Source organism: Halichondria panicea, chromosome 16 (genome assembly GCF_963675165.1).
Source record: "Halichondria panicea chromosome 16, odHalPani1.1, whole genome shotgun sequence".
Lineage (NCBI taxonomy): Eukaryota > Metazoa > Porifera > Demospongiae > Suberitida > Halichondriidae > Halichondria > Halichondria panicea.
In genome coordinates, this window is record NC_087392.1 from 4,067,715 (window position 1) to 4,081,904 (window position 14,190).

The window sequence follows — 14,190 nt, forward strand, 5'->3', positions numbered from 1 at the left end:
CACTATTAATTGTCGCTATTTTAATAGTCGTTCGTTCATTTTCAAAATCTTTTCAGCAAACAGGCACAAATAAGTTATGATGTGAATGCAAGTCGGTATACAATGATCATGAGTTCCCTTAAAAAAAATAATTTGATACTGTCATAATGTGTACAGTACATGCGATACAATTAAAACACAAAGAGCTTGGTAGGTTCGAAATATGCCAGGTTATAATAATGTGATGGCTGTGAGTGTTCACATAAAGCAGTGGATGCAATCGTCAGGGTAATCCTCGTCCAATAACAAGCTACAGGAGGAGAAAAAACAAGAGGTCATTCATATTAATTACTTCGTGTTGTGTGACATGTGAAGTTAATGGAGGCTACAGTCAGTACATGCAGCTATAGTGCAGTGCTATACTCACTTGCTAATGGCGGCTGTGAACTGACAGGGTCCACAGATGCATACCAATGTCTTGTTGCGCTCGTCATTATCAGAGGGTAGGTAGCTTCTCAGGAGAGTGCTGTTGATACGACCTTTGACTCCATCACTCGGAAGAGTGTCCTTGGTATCGGAGAGGACATGAACAACTTCGAACCTGGACAGCAGAAATAAATTTTGATAAATTACAAATTCATATAGCCATCAATCCTAGAAAGTGTACGTAACTCTTAATAAGTAGTTCCATGGCAACTAACCATGTACGTGAGTGAATTTTATGAATTTGTTTCAGTGGAATTTGACACCAGGCATTGTAATGGTTTCCATGGTTCCCTAATTGTCTATCGCTGAGTTTCGTCTATAATATCTCACTATTTGTTTATCAACAGCACTTGATATCATGTGTCACTTAGGATGACAAATTAAAACCCTCTAAGTTAACAGTCGTCAGGAAATCAAGGGCTTTCATATTGTAGGATATAATACTAATTTAGGTGTTTAGCCAACAAATTATGCTTTACAACGTTATGCAAAGAAAACTTCGTTAATTGAGTTTTCCAGCACACGAGTTGTTGTCAAAACAACAAGACCCACCTTTCTGATTCCATCTTTGCAATCTGTCGCATTTCATCCTTCCACCAAATGTCACTCTCTGTCTTGTTAGCAAAGAGGAGCTTGGCAGTGCTTGTCGGACACTCTGCGTGTTCCCTTTGTTTGTTGGTAGAGCCGTCTGTTTGGTTATCACTCGTCTCCTGTTCTCTAGCCACCAGCTCAGTGTGAAAGAAGTCACGAAGCAACTTCACCATTGGCGTGAAACCTACACGTACAGACAAAAGTAAACTCAATGTCACTAGTACACTAATATAAACACACTTCCAGTGGAGTATAAGATAAAAACGAAGATTCATTAATACAAAATGTCTGTAATAATTCTAATGCAATTGGCTTACCAGAGCCTGCTGCCACTAGCACGAGATTCGTATTGGCCATTTTTGCCGAGTTGAATGTCCCGTCCGGATCGCTCAGCCACACTTCGTCACCTAGGTAACAATGAGGAATGCAGACATGTGAGTGTGAGCTCAGTGTATTCCCAGCAGACTGAATGCAATAGTGATAGCCACGCAGTATAAACTAGTAATCAAACGGTATGCATGGTATTTGATGTTGACTCTTGATATCACACCCCCCCTCCCCACATACAACCTTATAGCTGGCATCCCATGGAACATGTTATTAAAAAGAAGGGGTTTGTAACAAAACATGAACTATTGTTAAAAACTTTTTGCAGCTTGTAATAATTATTACAAGTGTTATTTGTTTGTCAGTGATACAAAAATGTAACAAGCATGTATAACAACGTGTACTGTGGGATTTTCTCACCTATATTCAAGTCGGAGAGGTACCGCGACATTTTACCGTCTTTGTACAATTTGACCATGAGCTGGACGCTCCGCCCCTCTACGTGGGCGGGTGTGTGACGTGTGAGGTCTTCGTTGGAGCATATCGGAGTGTAGCTACGCGTAATGCTTTCTCCATCGACCTCGGCTCGCACGGCTAAGTGATGGCCGGTGGGTACGTTGAGGTAAGAGCCCGCTGGAACACGAAGAGTGAAGACCTTGGAGTCATGAGTAATTGAGGTAATGGCTTCAACGGTAGTTGGATGATATTTTGTATCTGTAAGTGTATGCGTGTTTGTTTGTATTGATGAATGTGTACAATAGGATTTCTAAGTGCCAAACAAGCTAGTGTTTCTAAGCGGTAGTGTACAAGTGTTAGGGCAACAATGAAACCAAAGGAAAAACAATATAGGAGGAAGCCTGATATAAACACTGCATGTGTATGGGGAGTGCCACCTGTTGATGGGCAAATGTCAGGCCATATGCATTAATTATCAGTCTACGCCAACTTCCTTGGGCAAGCACACAAACAATTAAATAATGTAACCACTAGTAATTAGGTGTGAGCCCACAAAAGGGGGGCGGGCATATTATAGCAGGAAGAATGAGTTGAAATGCTCAGAACAAGAATTCATATTTAAGTGTCCAGAGGTACGTATTCCTTCCAAGAAAAATGTAGCTCACCCCTATTGTGCTTGAGGTAGAGGTTGAGATGGCCAGGACTGAATGTTCCAATGCTGGTCCACAGTTCTTGGCTATCGTGCTTCTTGAGGGTAATCTCTACTCGGCTACCAGTCACAGTCACTGTGTGTGTGTGTGGGTGGTGGTGATGTGTGAGGGTGTGTACTCTGTGACTAGCTCATGAGTTAATATAGTTATTACTATGCATGGTGATTGTGTATACATTGCCAGCATCAGTGGGATTGTTTAAACTATTCCGCATTTCTTAAAACCAATAGTGTATAGAATATCAATTGTTTGTCCAAGTCTCCTACACACAAGTAACTCAATTTCAAGCATAACATACACACAGCTGCATTTACCTTGAGAGCTGACAATTGTCTGCTCCAGCTCTGTAGTGTGTTGAGAGGAGAGAGAGAGAGAGAGAAATGAATTAACGGCTTACAGTAAATATTTTGTCTAAAAAACGCTATTGGCGCCTCTGTAATATACTTCACAGCATACACATGGGCCACTTGTACGAAAACTCCATAACCCCACAACCTTTACTGCACTTAGAAATCATCAGGGGTTTTCCTGCTCAAAGAATCCTTGCTCTTAATGTATCTTAAGAACTACGTCTATTGGAGCCGTACTGCTCTAGTGGGCTTACCAATATTGAGCTCATACACCCAGTCATTGATGAAAATTGTGGCTTCAAAATGTCTGCCATTCAAGTCGATAATCACATCAGAGCACTTCATGGTCTACAGGAAGGTTGAGGTTAGTAATTTACTTCACAGGGGGCAATTTAGTGTGATTCACTTACGTTGCATTGAGTCACCACACGAATATTGATGGCTTTTTCACTCTGTATCCAGTCGAACCTGCAGCAGCAAAAACACCACACTAGCTTATTGCCATGACAATTATAATGTGAATGTCATGCACGTATTACTACTGGTACCTTGCATATTACACTAGCTATATGCAGTATACTGTAAAGTTTACACAATTCAATTTACAACTTAAGGCAATTCCTACTTTGGATAGGGCTTTGTGACATCCGAGTTCTTCCTTGCTCTATCCTCAGGTACTATCAGTCTTCCAGCAGATTCCTCTGCTTCATGCCTCTCCTCAGACAGAGGCAGCTGCTTCGTCACAGATGGTACGAACAATTTCACAGGGCTTTCGGGGGAGTCCTGTTTACTACCGTCGTGTTCTGGGGGTAGACATTGAGGTCATTAAATGGCTGGCATTGGTGTTGATTCACCCCAAAGAACACTAAACCAATTGGCCACCTGTTCTGGGCTGCGTGCACCACAGTTTTAATGCAAACACGCACGAGGAAACCATGCAAAAATTATCCCACAAGTGTATACAGCTTCTTCAAAGAAAATTGAATTATGAGCTCGATTGTGTTAAGTACATGTACACGCAAATCTAGCGATAACATAAAAGATCCTTACCTTCGCATGCCACTGCGGCTTGAGTAGCCCCTCGACGTTGTTGCAGATTTGTCAGCGCTTGCAATGGTACTGTAAATGCAAACGATAATGTAAGTTGAATGCCATGTGTACATACATCTCCATGGATAAGCTACCCTAATGTATAATATGTCCTTTGTCAGAACCATGCATTGGTCTTCTTGACTTAAGGACCATATTTGCACACAACAGGATTAGGACACTTCCTATACGTACACACTATTGCACTTCAGTACTGTGACTTCATATTGTGGTTTTGCGGCTATAAGGGTGCCGTGGTCAATTGTTCACTAGAGATGTAAGTGGGTAACAATGCCCACCACTTAATTAAACCATTAACCTAAACACTGTATTACATACATGTACATGCAGTAAACAACTCCATAACTTATGGTGCATTTTCAAACTGAATACGGGACACTTTCAGCCATAAAAATAATATCCCCATAAAACAATGCTTTAATTCCATCCTCAATTTCTACATAATTATGCAGATAACCTCCCTTCAAAAAACAAATTAATTTAACACGAGACATACACTCCATGACTATAATTACAACACGTACATGATCCTAATTTGAGGGAGGAAGACCGAATCCTAGCTCCAGCCTCTGCGATTTTCATACTGTTTCGACGGTGGGTGGAGGGAGAGTTGGGTACAAGGGGGCCAACAAAGCAAAACTTGAGCATTGACTCGATGTTCACTCTTGCATGAACCTGCCCAAAAAAATGTTTACAGTCAGATATGCAAAAATTTGGGTGGCAAGCCATGTGTTGACATTCGGTTGGTCGGCCCGAAGTGTTAATAGTGATACATATAGCACCTTGCATGCAGACGCACAGTTGTTTGAAAACATGCATCAATTTGACAATTCCTAGCATAAAGTAGCCGGAAAATGAGCAATATACCTACACATGCCGCAAGCATGTAGGTCATAAGTTACTCGCATACAGAAATCATCTAGTAACATAGATCACTGCATGTATATACCTCGTCAAAGAGAATAGTTGCGTCCTTTCCAGCGGCTTTCAGAAGATCTTCAACACCTCCTGGGTGGAATTTCATGTAGGGACTGATGTTGTACACCTTGCCTGCAAAGGAGAGGTGGTTAAATTTTGCATGCATATCATTGTGCAAAATGATGCAGTATACTTACCTCTAATGGCGGTCCAAGCATCTTCTTTTGTGCAATGACGTGCAAGCTCCCTTTCACTAATGCCTCTGGGTGTTCCATCATTGCAGCAGAACTCAGTTTTCTTGCTTCTGCAGAGACGGATCCAATCTAGAAGACTGCAACCTTTTCCAAGCTTTGTCTTAGATTTGAGTTTTGCAATTCCTACGCTTGAAGGCATTGCTTCACAAGGGCTTGCTGGTGTGAAAGTCCTTCTCAATGCGATGGCAGATTTTGGCAGCATTGGGAGGGTCAGAGTCATTGGAGGCTTCTTAGAGCAGGGGCTTTGAGGGGGGGTTGAAATGAGGGCTAGTGGACAAGACATTGCTGCATGCAGAGATGTGGTTTTGCAGACTGCTTCAGTTAGCTATAGCTTTTGAGAGAAAACAGTGAAGCAATTTTACAAATTTCTCTCTTGCATTCAACTCCACTGCAAATGAGCAACATGGTCCTTTGCAAAGGATACCACTTTTATAGGCTTTTCTCAACGTCACAACAATTAATTATTGATAATGAGGTCTGTGGTTTCCTGAGGAATCTTGACAAAAGGTTTATTGAACAGAGACAATTTGACCGCCGCAGTGCACCGACATGATCTCTCCAGATACAGAGTATCATAATTTACAATTCTTTTCCTCTTTGCGCTGCTGCATGCCTTGTGAAATTCTCACACAATCACTTGACTTCTTGGAGCACTTTTTCACTTTCGGCCATGTGGAGTCTATTGCGCATGTGCACAATGCCCACCCACGTGCCACTCAAACAAATGTCAAGTCAGCTCTGAAAAGAATGGGAGACGAGGAGTGAGTGACTGTCGTTACTTAACTTATGCATAGATCTATGCCTCAAGCATTCTGTAATTATGCCTTTATTGTATCCAAGCTTCAGGATCCATCACACTGTACTAGTTCAATTCCATGTGATTTTACAATTTTTTTTATTGTTTATGGTTTTAATACGTAAATGCCGTGTTGTCCAGATCAATGATGCTTATGCCATATTAATGTTTCCTTATCTGTTGAGTCATTCCTCTACTGTACTATCGCATCACTAGTCCACATCATAGTATTCATTTAGGTATTCCGTGTAAACCACTTTGTGTTTGTGTGCAGGTATGACGGTGGCGGTGGTGGGGACTTTAGTGGAGGGGAGGAGCCAATAGATGATTTTGATGATGCTGCAGTAGGTTACATTTTTATAAATACCATATCGCTGCCCTCACCAACCTGGGGGGGGGGGGGCACCTCAAAAATTAGCTAGTCAATTTTAAGCAATGAGCTTGTAAATAGACGCACCATTAATCTCAGAGGTTCCTAATGTCCCATTTCCAGTGCTTATTCTTGCGCTTCTAGTATAATTACATCATTTTTAAGGTGTGTGTGTGTTAATGACATTATTGGGAACTGCTGTGGTAACCATGAAACTGAGCCATTGGAGTGATCTTTAAAGTGTTGAATGCAACTAGTGATGGTCAGTTAAACAAGAATCTCTACTTTCTTGTTAAGTCATTCAAATGAAAAATCCTCCTCTCGTTGTGTCCAACCTCCAAAGTGTGCCACTGTTCTAGAAAACTGTAGGAAACGTTATCATAGCGGTTGCTGTATGACCACATTTGTGCAGTGGTGCAAGCCCCTATTAAAGCCTACAAGGAAATGTCCTTAGGAACTAGTATGTTTTCTGTACTCCCTTGAGCATAATCCCTTAGCTTTGTTGAAATTCCAATAGTATGCACATACTTTATCCCTACTGGTTGGTAGCCCATTGCTAATTTAACATGTTTGGCATTAAAATAATAATACACGGAATTGTTGTCTCCATTATTGTTGAGTGTCAATGTGGTATGTACTATTTTGGGGTTTTAATTTTCTGTGGCTAAATTTGCTGAGATGCGGCATGAAATCTAACAAGTTAATGTAACCTCTCTTGTAACCTCTCTTGTACGTCTTGTATATTGGCTATGTAATCGTAACCACAATTGAATGCATAATGGGGGTATTCTAAATTGATTAGGTCAAGTTTATTCTTGCCACAGACATCTAGGAAGTTTTGAGCCAGCTGCGCAAAATTCAAACATGTACATGTATGGTATCCCGATTCGGAGAGTAATTATATTGGGAAGTGAACTAAATTTCGAGTGGTCCATATGCAATTATTACGATTGTTCAGAGGGTTGTTTCGGTGAAGCTAAGCTCTGCTGTAGAAGGTTTACAGTGCCACCTGCTCAGTGTTTGTTGTGGGCTGCATGGGAAGAATGAAGTGTGGCTTGCTTAATGTTCTGTGCAACACAAAGTCAATCCAAATTAAGTTACAAAAAGAGGTACTTACTTTATATTTGAAAACTGTTACTTAGGTGCTACGTACGTACAGTAGCATGCATTGTATGTGTGGGTAGTAAACCTTGGTATGGGTTTAATAGTGTTGGGAACATTTGATTGGGGCACCCCTAATTACCACTCAAGTTGTGTGTGTGTGTGTGCTTGCATGTGCAGCCTTTTAACTGGTAAGGGCTATATATCCGCATACTGTGAAGCTTCCATTTACTGCATAATGGTCAGCAACTGAAACCCCAGCCTGTCAATATTAAGATCACTCTTCGGTTTTGACTAATAACCGAACTGTTGCTTATCCCTTCGCAACTAAAGTAGTACGTGTCATTTTGACTTGTTCAAATCATCATTGGAGAATGCATGTTTCATTAACGCATGAGTAAGTCTTGTACATGTAGTTTCAGGATCATTGACTATAAATATAATGTACATGTATACATTTGTACAAAATGACAATTTTGTCTACGTGGTATATTTGCGATTGTCAACAAAGATGCATGCTTATACGGAAATTGGCATGGACTTGTTTAGCTTAGGTTTTGTAGACTACATCGCTGATATGCCCACACCATAACATATCATGTGACGTACGGTTTGTTTACCTGTCTAACCTCCTTCATATTAATGATATTCATTGCTTTTCCTGGTCCCGTTGGTAATTAAACACCTGATCTGTATAAGCACCTAACCAGTGGCATCTTGTCTGGAAACTGTAGCTGTGCATTGGATTACACAAAATTAAAACAGTACTATAATTATGCACCTACATGTATGTATAATTAAATTATACCTTTCTTAATTAGACTGTCCTGTTTCTGGTTATTTCACTGCACACACTATATAAAATATTGTAGCAATTAAGTCAGTGACTGGTGTTTCTGCATTCTTTCTGTCTGGTTGCTCCAGTTTTGTCTATCTGGCTACAAATAGTCATGTTCTGTCGCTCTAAGCGAACAAGTTATTCCGCTGACATGACATATAAACGTTAATTACTGTTGACATACCATAGGATAGATACTCTCTGAACAATCGTAATAATTGTATGTGAACAGTCGAGAAGTTGTTCCCACGATAACATGGTTGTTAATAGTAGCTAGCGTACTTCTGTGTGTGTTTTAGAGGGTGGTATTTCTTTCAATTTCTTGAGTGCCTAATCACTTTGTGTGACAAATTCAACACTAGAATTCCAACAATCTGTGCAGTAATGTACAACTGAAACCAGAGCTCCCTCGTGTCGTATGATGTGAGTGATTATTATGTAGGTCATCTTGTACATTGTACGTATTATGATATGCACTTAAATGAGTTCTTCTGGCGTGTCTACGTACATGTGCAATATTATAGGATCACACAGTGTCATATTGAGTCGTGTGGAAAATTTGTGTCTGACCATTAAAGGGATAGGCTAAAGGTTGAATTCCCTTTTGTTCTAATTCCACAAATGTGCATCATGTTTAGTCTGATACGATAGTGGATATTGCCAACTCAAGTGAAACAAAACTTGTAATGCGTGTGACCGAACCCTGTATACTCATGCCCTCGGCCACCTCACCCCCTCACCACAAACTCTGAGCTACATTTGTTATAGTTGCTGAGTTACATTCCACGTATGAAGATTGTGAGATTGAGGAATTATTTTCTATTAGCTAAAAATGATAAGCTCATTACTTTGGTCCTTTGGTCCATTGATCAATGCATGGTCAGCTTGTGCTATAGTATTTTCTGTCATTGATCTAATTAAGCTTTAAAGACAAATTTATGAGTGGTGTGATTTAAATTAATTGGCTGTCCACTGCTTTGGCTGCTTTAAACAATGTTCGAGTACTCCCTCATGCACGTATTGTACCTATTTTATACGATGTCATGGAATTGTGTGCATGATGTAATGTTATGTCACCATGAACAGGACGAGGCTGGGGAAGGAGGAGAGCCGGCCGTCGAGTTCATTAATGCAGAAGGTGATCACTAATTATTTGTGGCATTTTGTCTAATTAGATGACATCTCCCACTCTGCGTATGTATCCATGTTTATGAGATCACATTATCGTGCAGTGCATGTCTATAGACCATACTATAACTTGGCAATTGGCTTGTGCCTGACCTCTGTTCCTAGTCAGCGGTATGCTCACACTCACAGCTTGGCACACTCTTACTTTAATAAGTGGTCTCACATCTTCTGTCACATTAGACAGCAGGTAAATTGAAGCTTGTTGTTTGTCAGTATTAATTAGCAGGACCAGGTGCCCATGCCGTTGAATCAAAGTGTCTATTAGTATTTCTAAAGATTGGTCATTAGAATGCCCTTTAACACATGAAAGAGGCAATTTATGTATTAAATTGGAGGATTAAAAATAGTTACCACTTCTAAATTTTTTATAGAAGCTGTACTAGGCCTCAGGCACCTACTGTAAAGTGTGCAAAATACCTTATTTTATTTACATGAAGGTGATAATTGCAATCTAATGTTTATGTGAAAATTCACCTGCCCATGTATGTTGTCTTATTTTGAGTTGTATATATATCCTTCGTTTCTCTCAGATTCAAGTGTTGCCGTGGCAATAGCTAATCGGACGACCACCCCCTACATGACTAAGTACGAGAGAGCGAGAGTGTTAGGAACAAGAGCCCTGCAGATAAGGTCCGCTAGAAATGGAACCCTTCGTATAAAGTGTCAGTTAATTTCCTACTTAATTGTTATTGTAGCCTCCTCGTAACGGTAGTGATGAATCCATTTCAGAATGTTCTGATACTCATGCATGCATAAAAGAACTTGACCTCTGACCTCTTGCTTTTTGATCTATGTAGTGGGTGCCAAATAGTTGTGTTTCATGTTATTCGTATTTAATTTATTATTAATGGTTTGGTTTTCGGTAATGACTAGAAATTGCTCAGAATGTCTTTGTAGTCCTCTTTGAAGGTTATTGACACTCGCCAAAATTCATGTTTTCAGTTTTCATCATCCCTTATCAGCCGTCCCCCTGACTTACACGCACGCACTTTAACCCCCTTCCTTCCATGCACACACTTTAACCCCCCCTCCTTCCCTGCACGCACTTTAACCCCCTTCCTTTCATGCACACACTTTAACCCCCTTCCTTCATGCACACACTTTAACCCCCCTCCTTCCATGCACACACTTTAACCCCCTTCCTTCCGTGCACACACTTTAACCCCCTTCCTTTCATGCACACACTTTAACCCCCCTCCTTCCATGCACACACTTTAACCCCCCTCCTTCCCTGCACACACTTTAACCCCCTTCCTTCCATGCACACACTTTAACCCCCCTCCTTCCATGCACCACAAACGCAGTATGGGCGCCCCTGTTATGGTAGAGCTGGAGGGGGAAACAGACCCTCTCAAAATCTCCATGAAGGAACTCAAGTAAGCTAGTACTCGATCTGCCACAATAGACGGTATGTGTTGTGTGTTATACATGTACATGTATATGCAATATACCCACCCCACCCTTAATTAACATGTATGCGTTATGATTGTAGGCTGGAAAGCTGCCCTCAGGCTATAATAATATTCAGCTGTGAGTTGCTAGGTTTCTCCAACCGTACAACAGTGGTAGCTATTTGAAACCACTATTGGGTATAGTAATTAGTGGCTGTAGGAAGTGGTATAGAAACAGTTGGTTGGGGTCTGTGGACAGTCTAAACATTTTAAAGTGAAAACAATGAAACCTATCTGGTGTGGGTATCTAGGCAGCCGGCTCTAGACAGTAGTGCACTTCGTTCAATTGCTCATTTTTTAGTATCTAGTTTTGTTTTGAACATAATTACTATTAGGAATGTGTACAGTGAAACAATTCTATTAATAGTGTACCGTATAGCGGGTATATTTCGAGGGTATAAATGTTCACGGTTTTCACGGATTGAGCCTCTACCGCGAAAATTTATACCCACGAAAATTTATATCTTTATTGAATAGTAGGCGTGTTCAGTATTATTGACCACACCTATCGACAATAAGAGGTGCCTCACCGTTATAGGCTAGGCCTGGATTCGAGGCTAACGGTGTGGTGGTAACAGCTGCATGTTGATGTGCGCATGCGCCAAAAGGCTGGAACTCAGACCACGAAAATAAAATCCGCGAAATCCTTTGTAATGGTCCATCCGCGAAAATTTATACCCTCGAAATATACCCGCTATACGGTATTACAACTGATTGAAACTGCATCAAAACTAGAGCAGTGAAGTGCTAACCCTCGGCTGTTTACTTGAATACAAAGTAGTATGTATGAAGCATGGAAGCTAAGCAATGAAATTCCATCGTTCCTGGTACAGGATCACTTCAGCTGTAAATACGTACCTCGATAAAAGGACGCACGTAGAAGCTAGAGACCAACGTGTTCAAGCTTCTTAGCTTTGCTTGTTTTTATATGACAACGAAGCTCTGCTACCATCGAAATCTGCCGTTGTTAAAACTAATAACTTGTTGTGTGAAGGCTATATAATACATGCTGTAAACTGTAAATGCAGTGCTGTAGCATCCAGGTAAGCAGACTCACAAACAAACAAACCAAACGACTACTATACCCGCTGGCCACGGCACGGCCTCCGGGTAACAATTAGCAATCAATAATTAAGGGATTAATAACAGCTCCTTGACAGAGAATGATTCTGGGATGTACAAATATAGTGTTAACAACAGTCATGCATGTGACCACCATAATAATTATGTTACTTAACGTTGTCCCCCCCCTCCTCCCCATCAATGATAGATGTAATGCGGGAATAATGAATAATTTGTAGTCTGTTATTTTGAGAATAAAAGAATAGAATACCGTATAGCACGACATTTTCGGGAAACTGCTTCTAAAAACGTTTCGTTAAAATAATTATATTTCGTGCTATACGGTATGTCAATGCACATTGCGTCCGCCGTTGGCTACCGTAAAGCGGGTATATTTCGAGGGTATAAACGTGTTGCACATGGTTGTGTGCTCCCTCAAGTTTATGAGGAATGCAGAGTTTATGGTAGTTAAACCCCACTCAGTTGCTATGATACAGACCCCAAGTGGGGTATATTCTACCAAGGCCTTGAAAGGGAATGTTCCATACATGTGCAATAAAGAGTGCGTAGCAAAACTTGTTCACCGAGTGTTGCTACTGTACAACACAAGAATGGCTACCACGCGTTAGAACTCCCTACTGCGCATGCCTACCCGTATTATTCCCAAGAGTACTTGCCCCTGGCTGCCATTAACCATTGTTTGGTGCTAAACATAAAACCTACATTGTAGACTTCGTACTTTTGGCATCTTTTTTAGCATCAATCATGGTCGATCATTTCCCACTCTTTATGATTACCGCTCGGTGATTACAGATAGTTATTATGATATTATATCTGAGTGTGTAGTAGCAATAGCTAGTAGCTTTATGTAGCTTGACACATTCACCGAGGCATCAGCACCCGTGGTGCTTTCATTGAGATTCTGGTCGGCAGTCGGCATTGAGCAAACCAATGGCCACAGTCCTGTGTGTTTTCTAATGTGCTACAGTAGACTCTCGTTAATCTGGCCACCCTTAGGACAGTGCAGCTTGGCCGGAATAGTGAGTTGGCCGCCACATTCAGAAAATAGCCGTAAATCTCAGACTTAAATTTTGTCTCAAGATAATGATGAATCATTATGCTCTCATCCAATTTTATCTGCCAAACCACACCCAAAACGTCACATCCGGCTGTAATAAACGTATAACATACCTAATTTGGGGCAGCCAGTACTAAAGGGAATAATAGGCATCAATGTTTATTTTTGGTAAAGATCGTTACATTAAGTTTTGCATAACGATGTTCTCATGGCAAAAATGACTGAAGGTGAATATTACGGATCAGTTCAAGTCAGCATAACACTGAGATATTAATTATGTCGTGTGTCAGTTGTGTACATGCTGTGTTTATGTCTATGTCTTCTATAATTATTATTATGGCACATTTTTCGGATTTTTTATGAGATATAGGTACATTTTTCAGAATAGAATAACGGGTGAAAAAAGCATATTTTATCAGGGCCTAGAATACAGAATACTGAATGGCCCTGCATTTCAAGGCGAGTTTTGTGCAGTAAACATCTAGCTAGCAATCTGTGCCAAACCAAATGGCCGGTATATTGAGGTGGCCGTACTTCAGAGAGCGAGTCTACTGTAATCATTCACCCAAACTCATTACCCCTTACAGAGCTAAGAAGATCCCCATCATTATTCGCCGTTACCTACCAGATGGGAGTTACGAGGATTGGTCAGTGGAGGAACTAATTGTTGAATAGTCAGGAGCTCCTGTTATAACTATAACTCAGACACACATTTTGAAGATTGCGTAACATGTTTTCAGGGTACTACATCACCACGCATGTTGTGATGCACATGCGGTTGTATATAGCTATTGTCTTTGTATCTCCTTCTTTTGTTTATTTTTTGCGGCTCAATTGACATCACAACATTAATTGTTATCACTTTCTGTTCTTTTAATAAGTCACACCATATGAAATGTAATTTTCTTGGGGTAAAATTCATTGAACTTGAAAACAGTGCTTCATATTTTCGTTAGACTTTATTATCTGCACTGCATTGCTTGTGTACTGGGTAAACGATTACTTCGCATTATATAGTCGTGCTAACCTTTTCTTACATTCTTCCGTACATAAAATACTCATTTTGGACCTTTACCGTTTCGGTTGTCACTTATAATTATATCAACTTGCTCTGCTACATTTTTA

At 40.5% G+C, this 14,190-nt stretch overlaps 2 protein-coding genes across 2 annotated transcripts; one reads left to right on the plus strand and one right to left on the minus strand.

The window, feature by feature from the left end:
• Positions 1–34: 34 nt before the first annotated feature.
• On the minus strand, positions 35–5,594 carry LOC135350456 (cytochrome b5 reductase 4-like). The gene is made up of 14 exons (XM_064549252.1): positions 5,125–5,594; positions 4,959–5,059; positions 4,534–4,684; positions 3,950–4,018; positions 3,525–3,702; positions 3,310–3,367; positions 3,154–3,247; positions 2,864–2,893; positions 2,505–2,624; positions 1,804–2,097; positions 1,374–1,463; positions 1,018–1,240; positions 407–580; positions 35–289 (listed from the first exon to the last, which is right to left on the minus strand). The coding sequence occupies exons 1-14, from the start codon at positions 5,462–5,464 to the stop codon at positions 238–240; spliced, it is 1,974 nt and encodes a 657-aa protein (XP_064405322.1). The 5' UTR covers positions 5,465–5,594; the 3' UTR covers positions 35–237.
• Positions 5,595–5,860: 266 nt separating this feature from the next.
• Positions 5,861–13,986, plus strand: LOC135350463 (DNA-directed RNA polymerases I, II, and III subunit RPABC2-like). Its single transcript, XM_064549261.1, has 6 exons — positions 5,861–5,942; positions 6,252–6,321; positions 9,373–9,424; positions 10,005–10,104; positions 10,779–10,850; positions 13,653–13,986. Exons 1-6 carry the CDS (start codon positions 5,929–5,931, stop codon positions 13,738–13,740), a joined length of 396 nt encoding a protein of 131 aa, XP_064405331.1. The 5' UTR covers positions 5,861–5,928; the 3' UTR covers positions 13,741–13,986.
• The last annotated feature ends 204 nt before the right edge of the window (positions 13,987–14,190 follow it).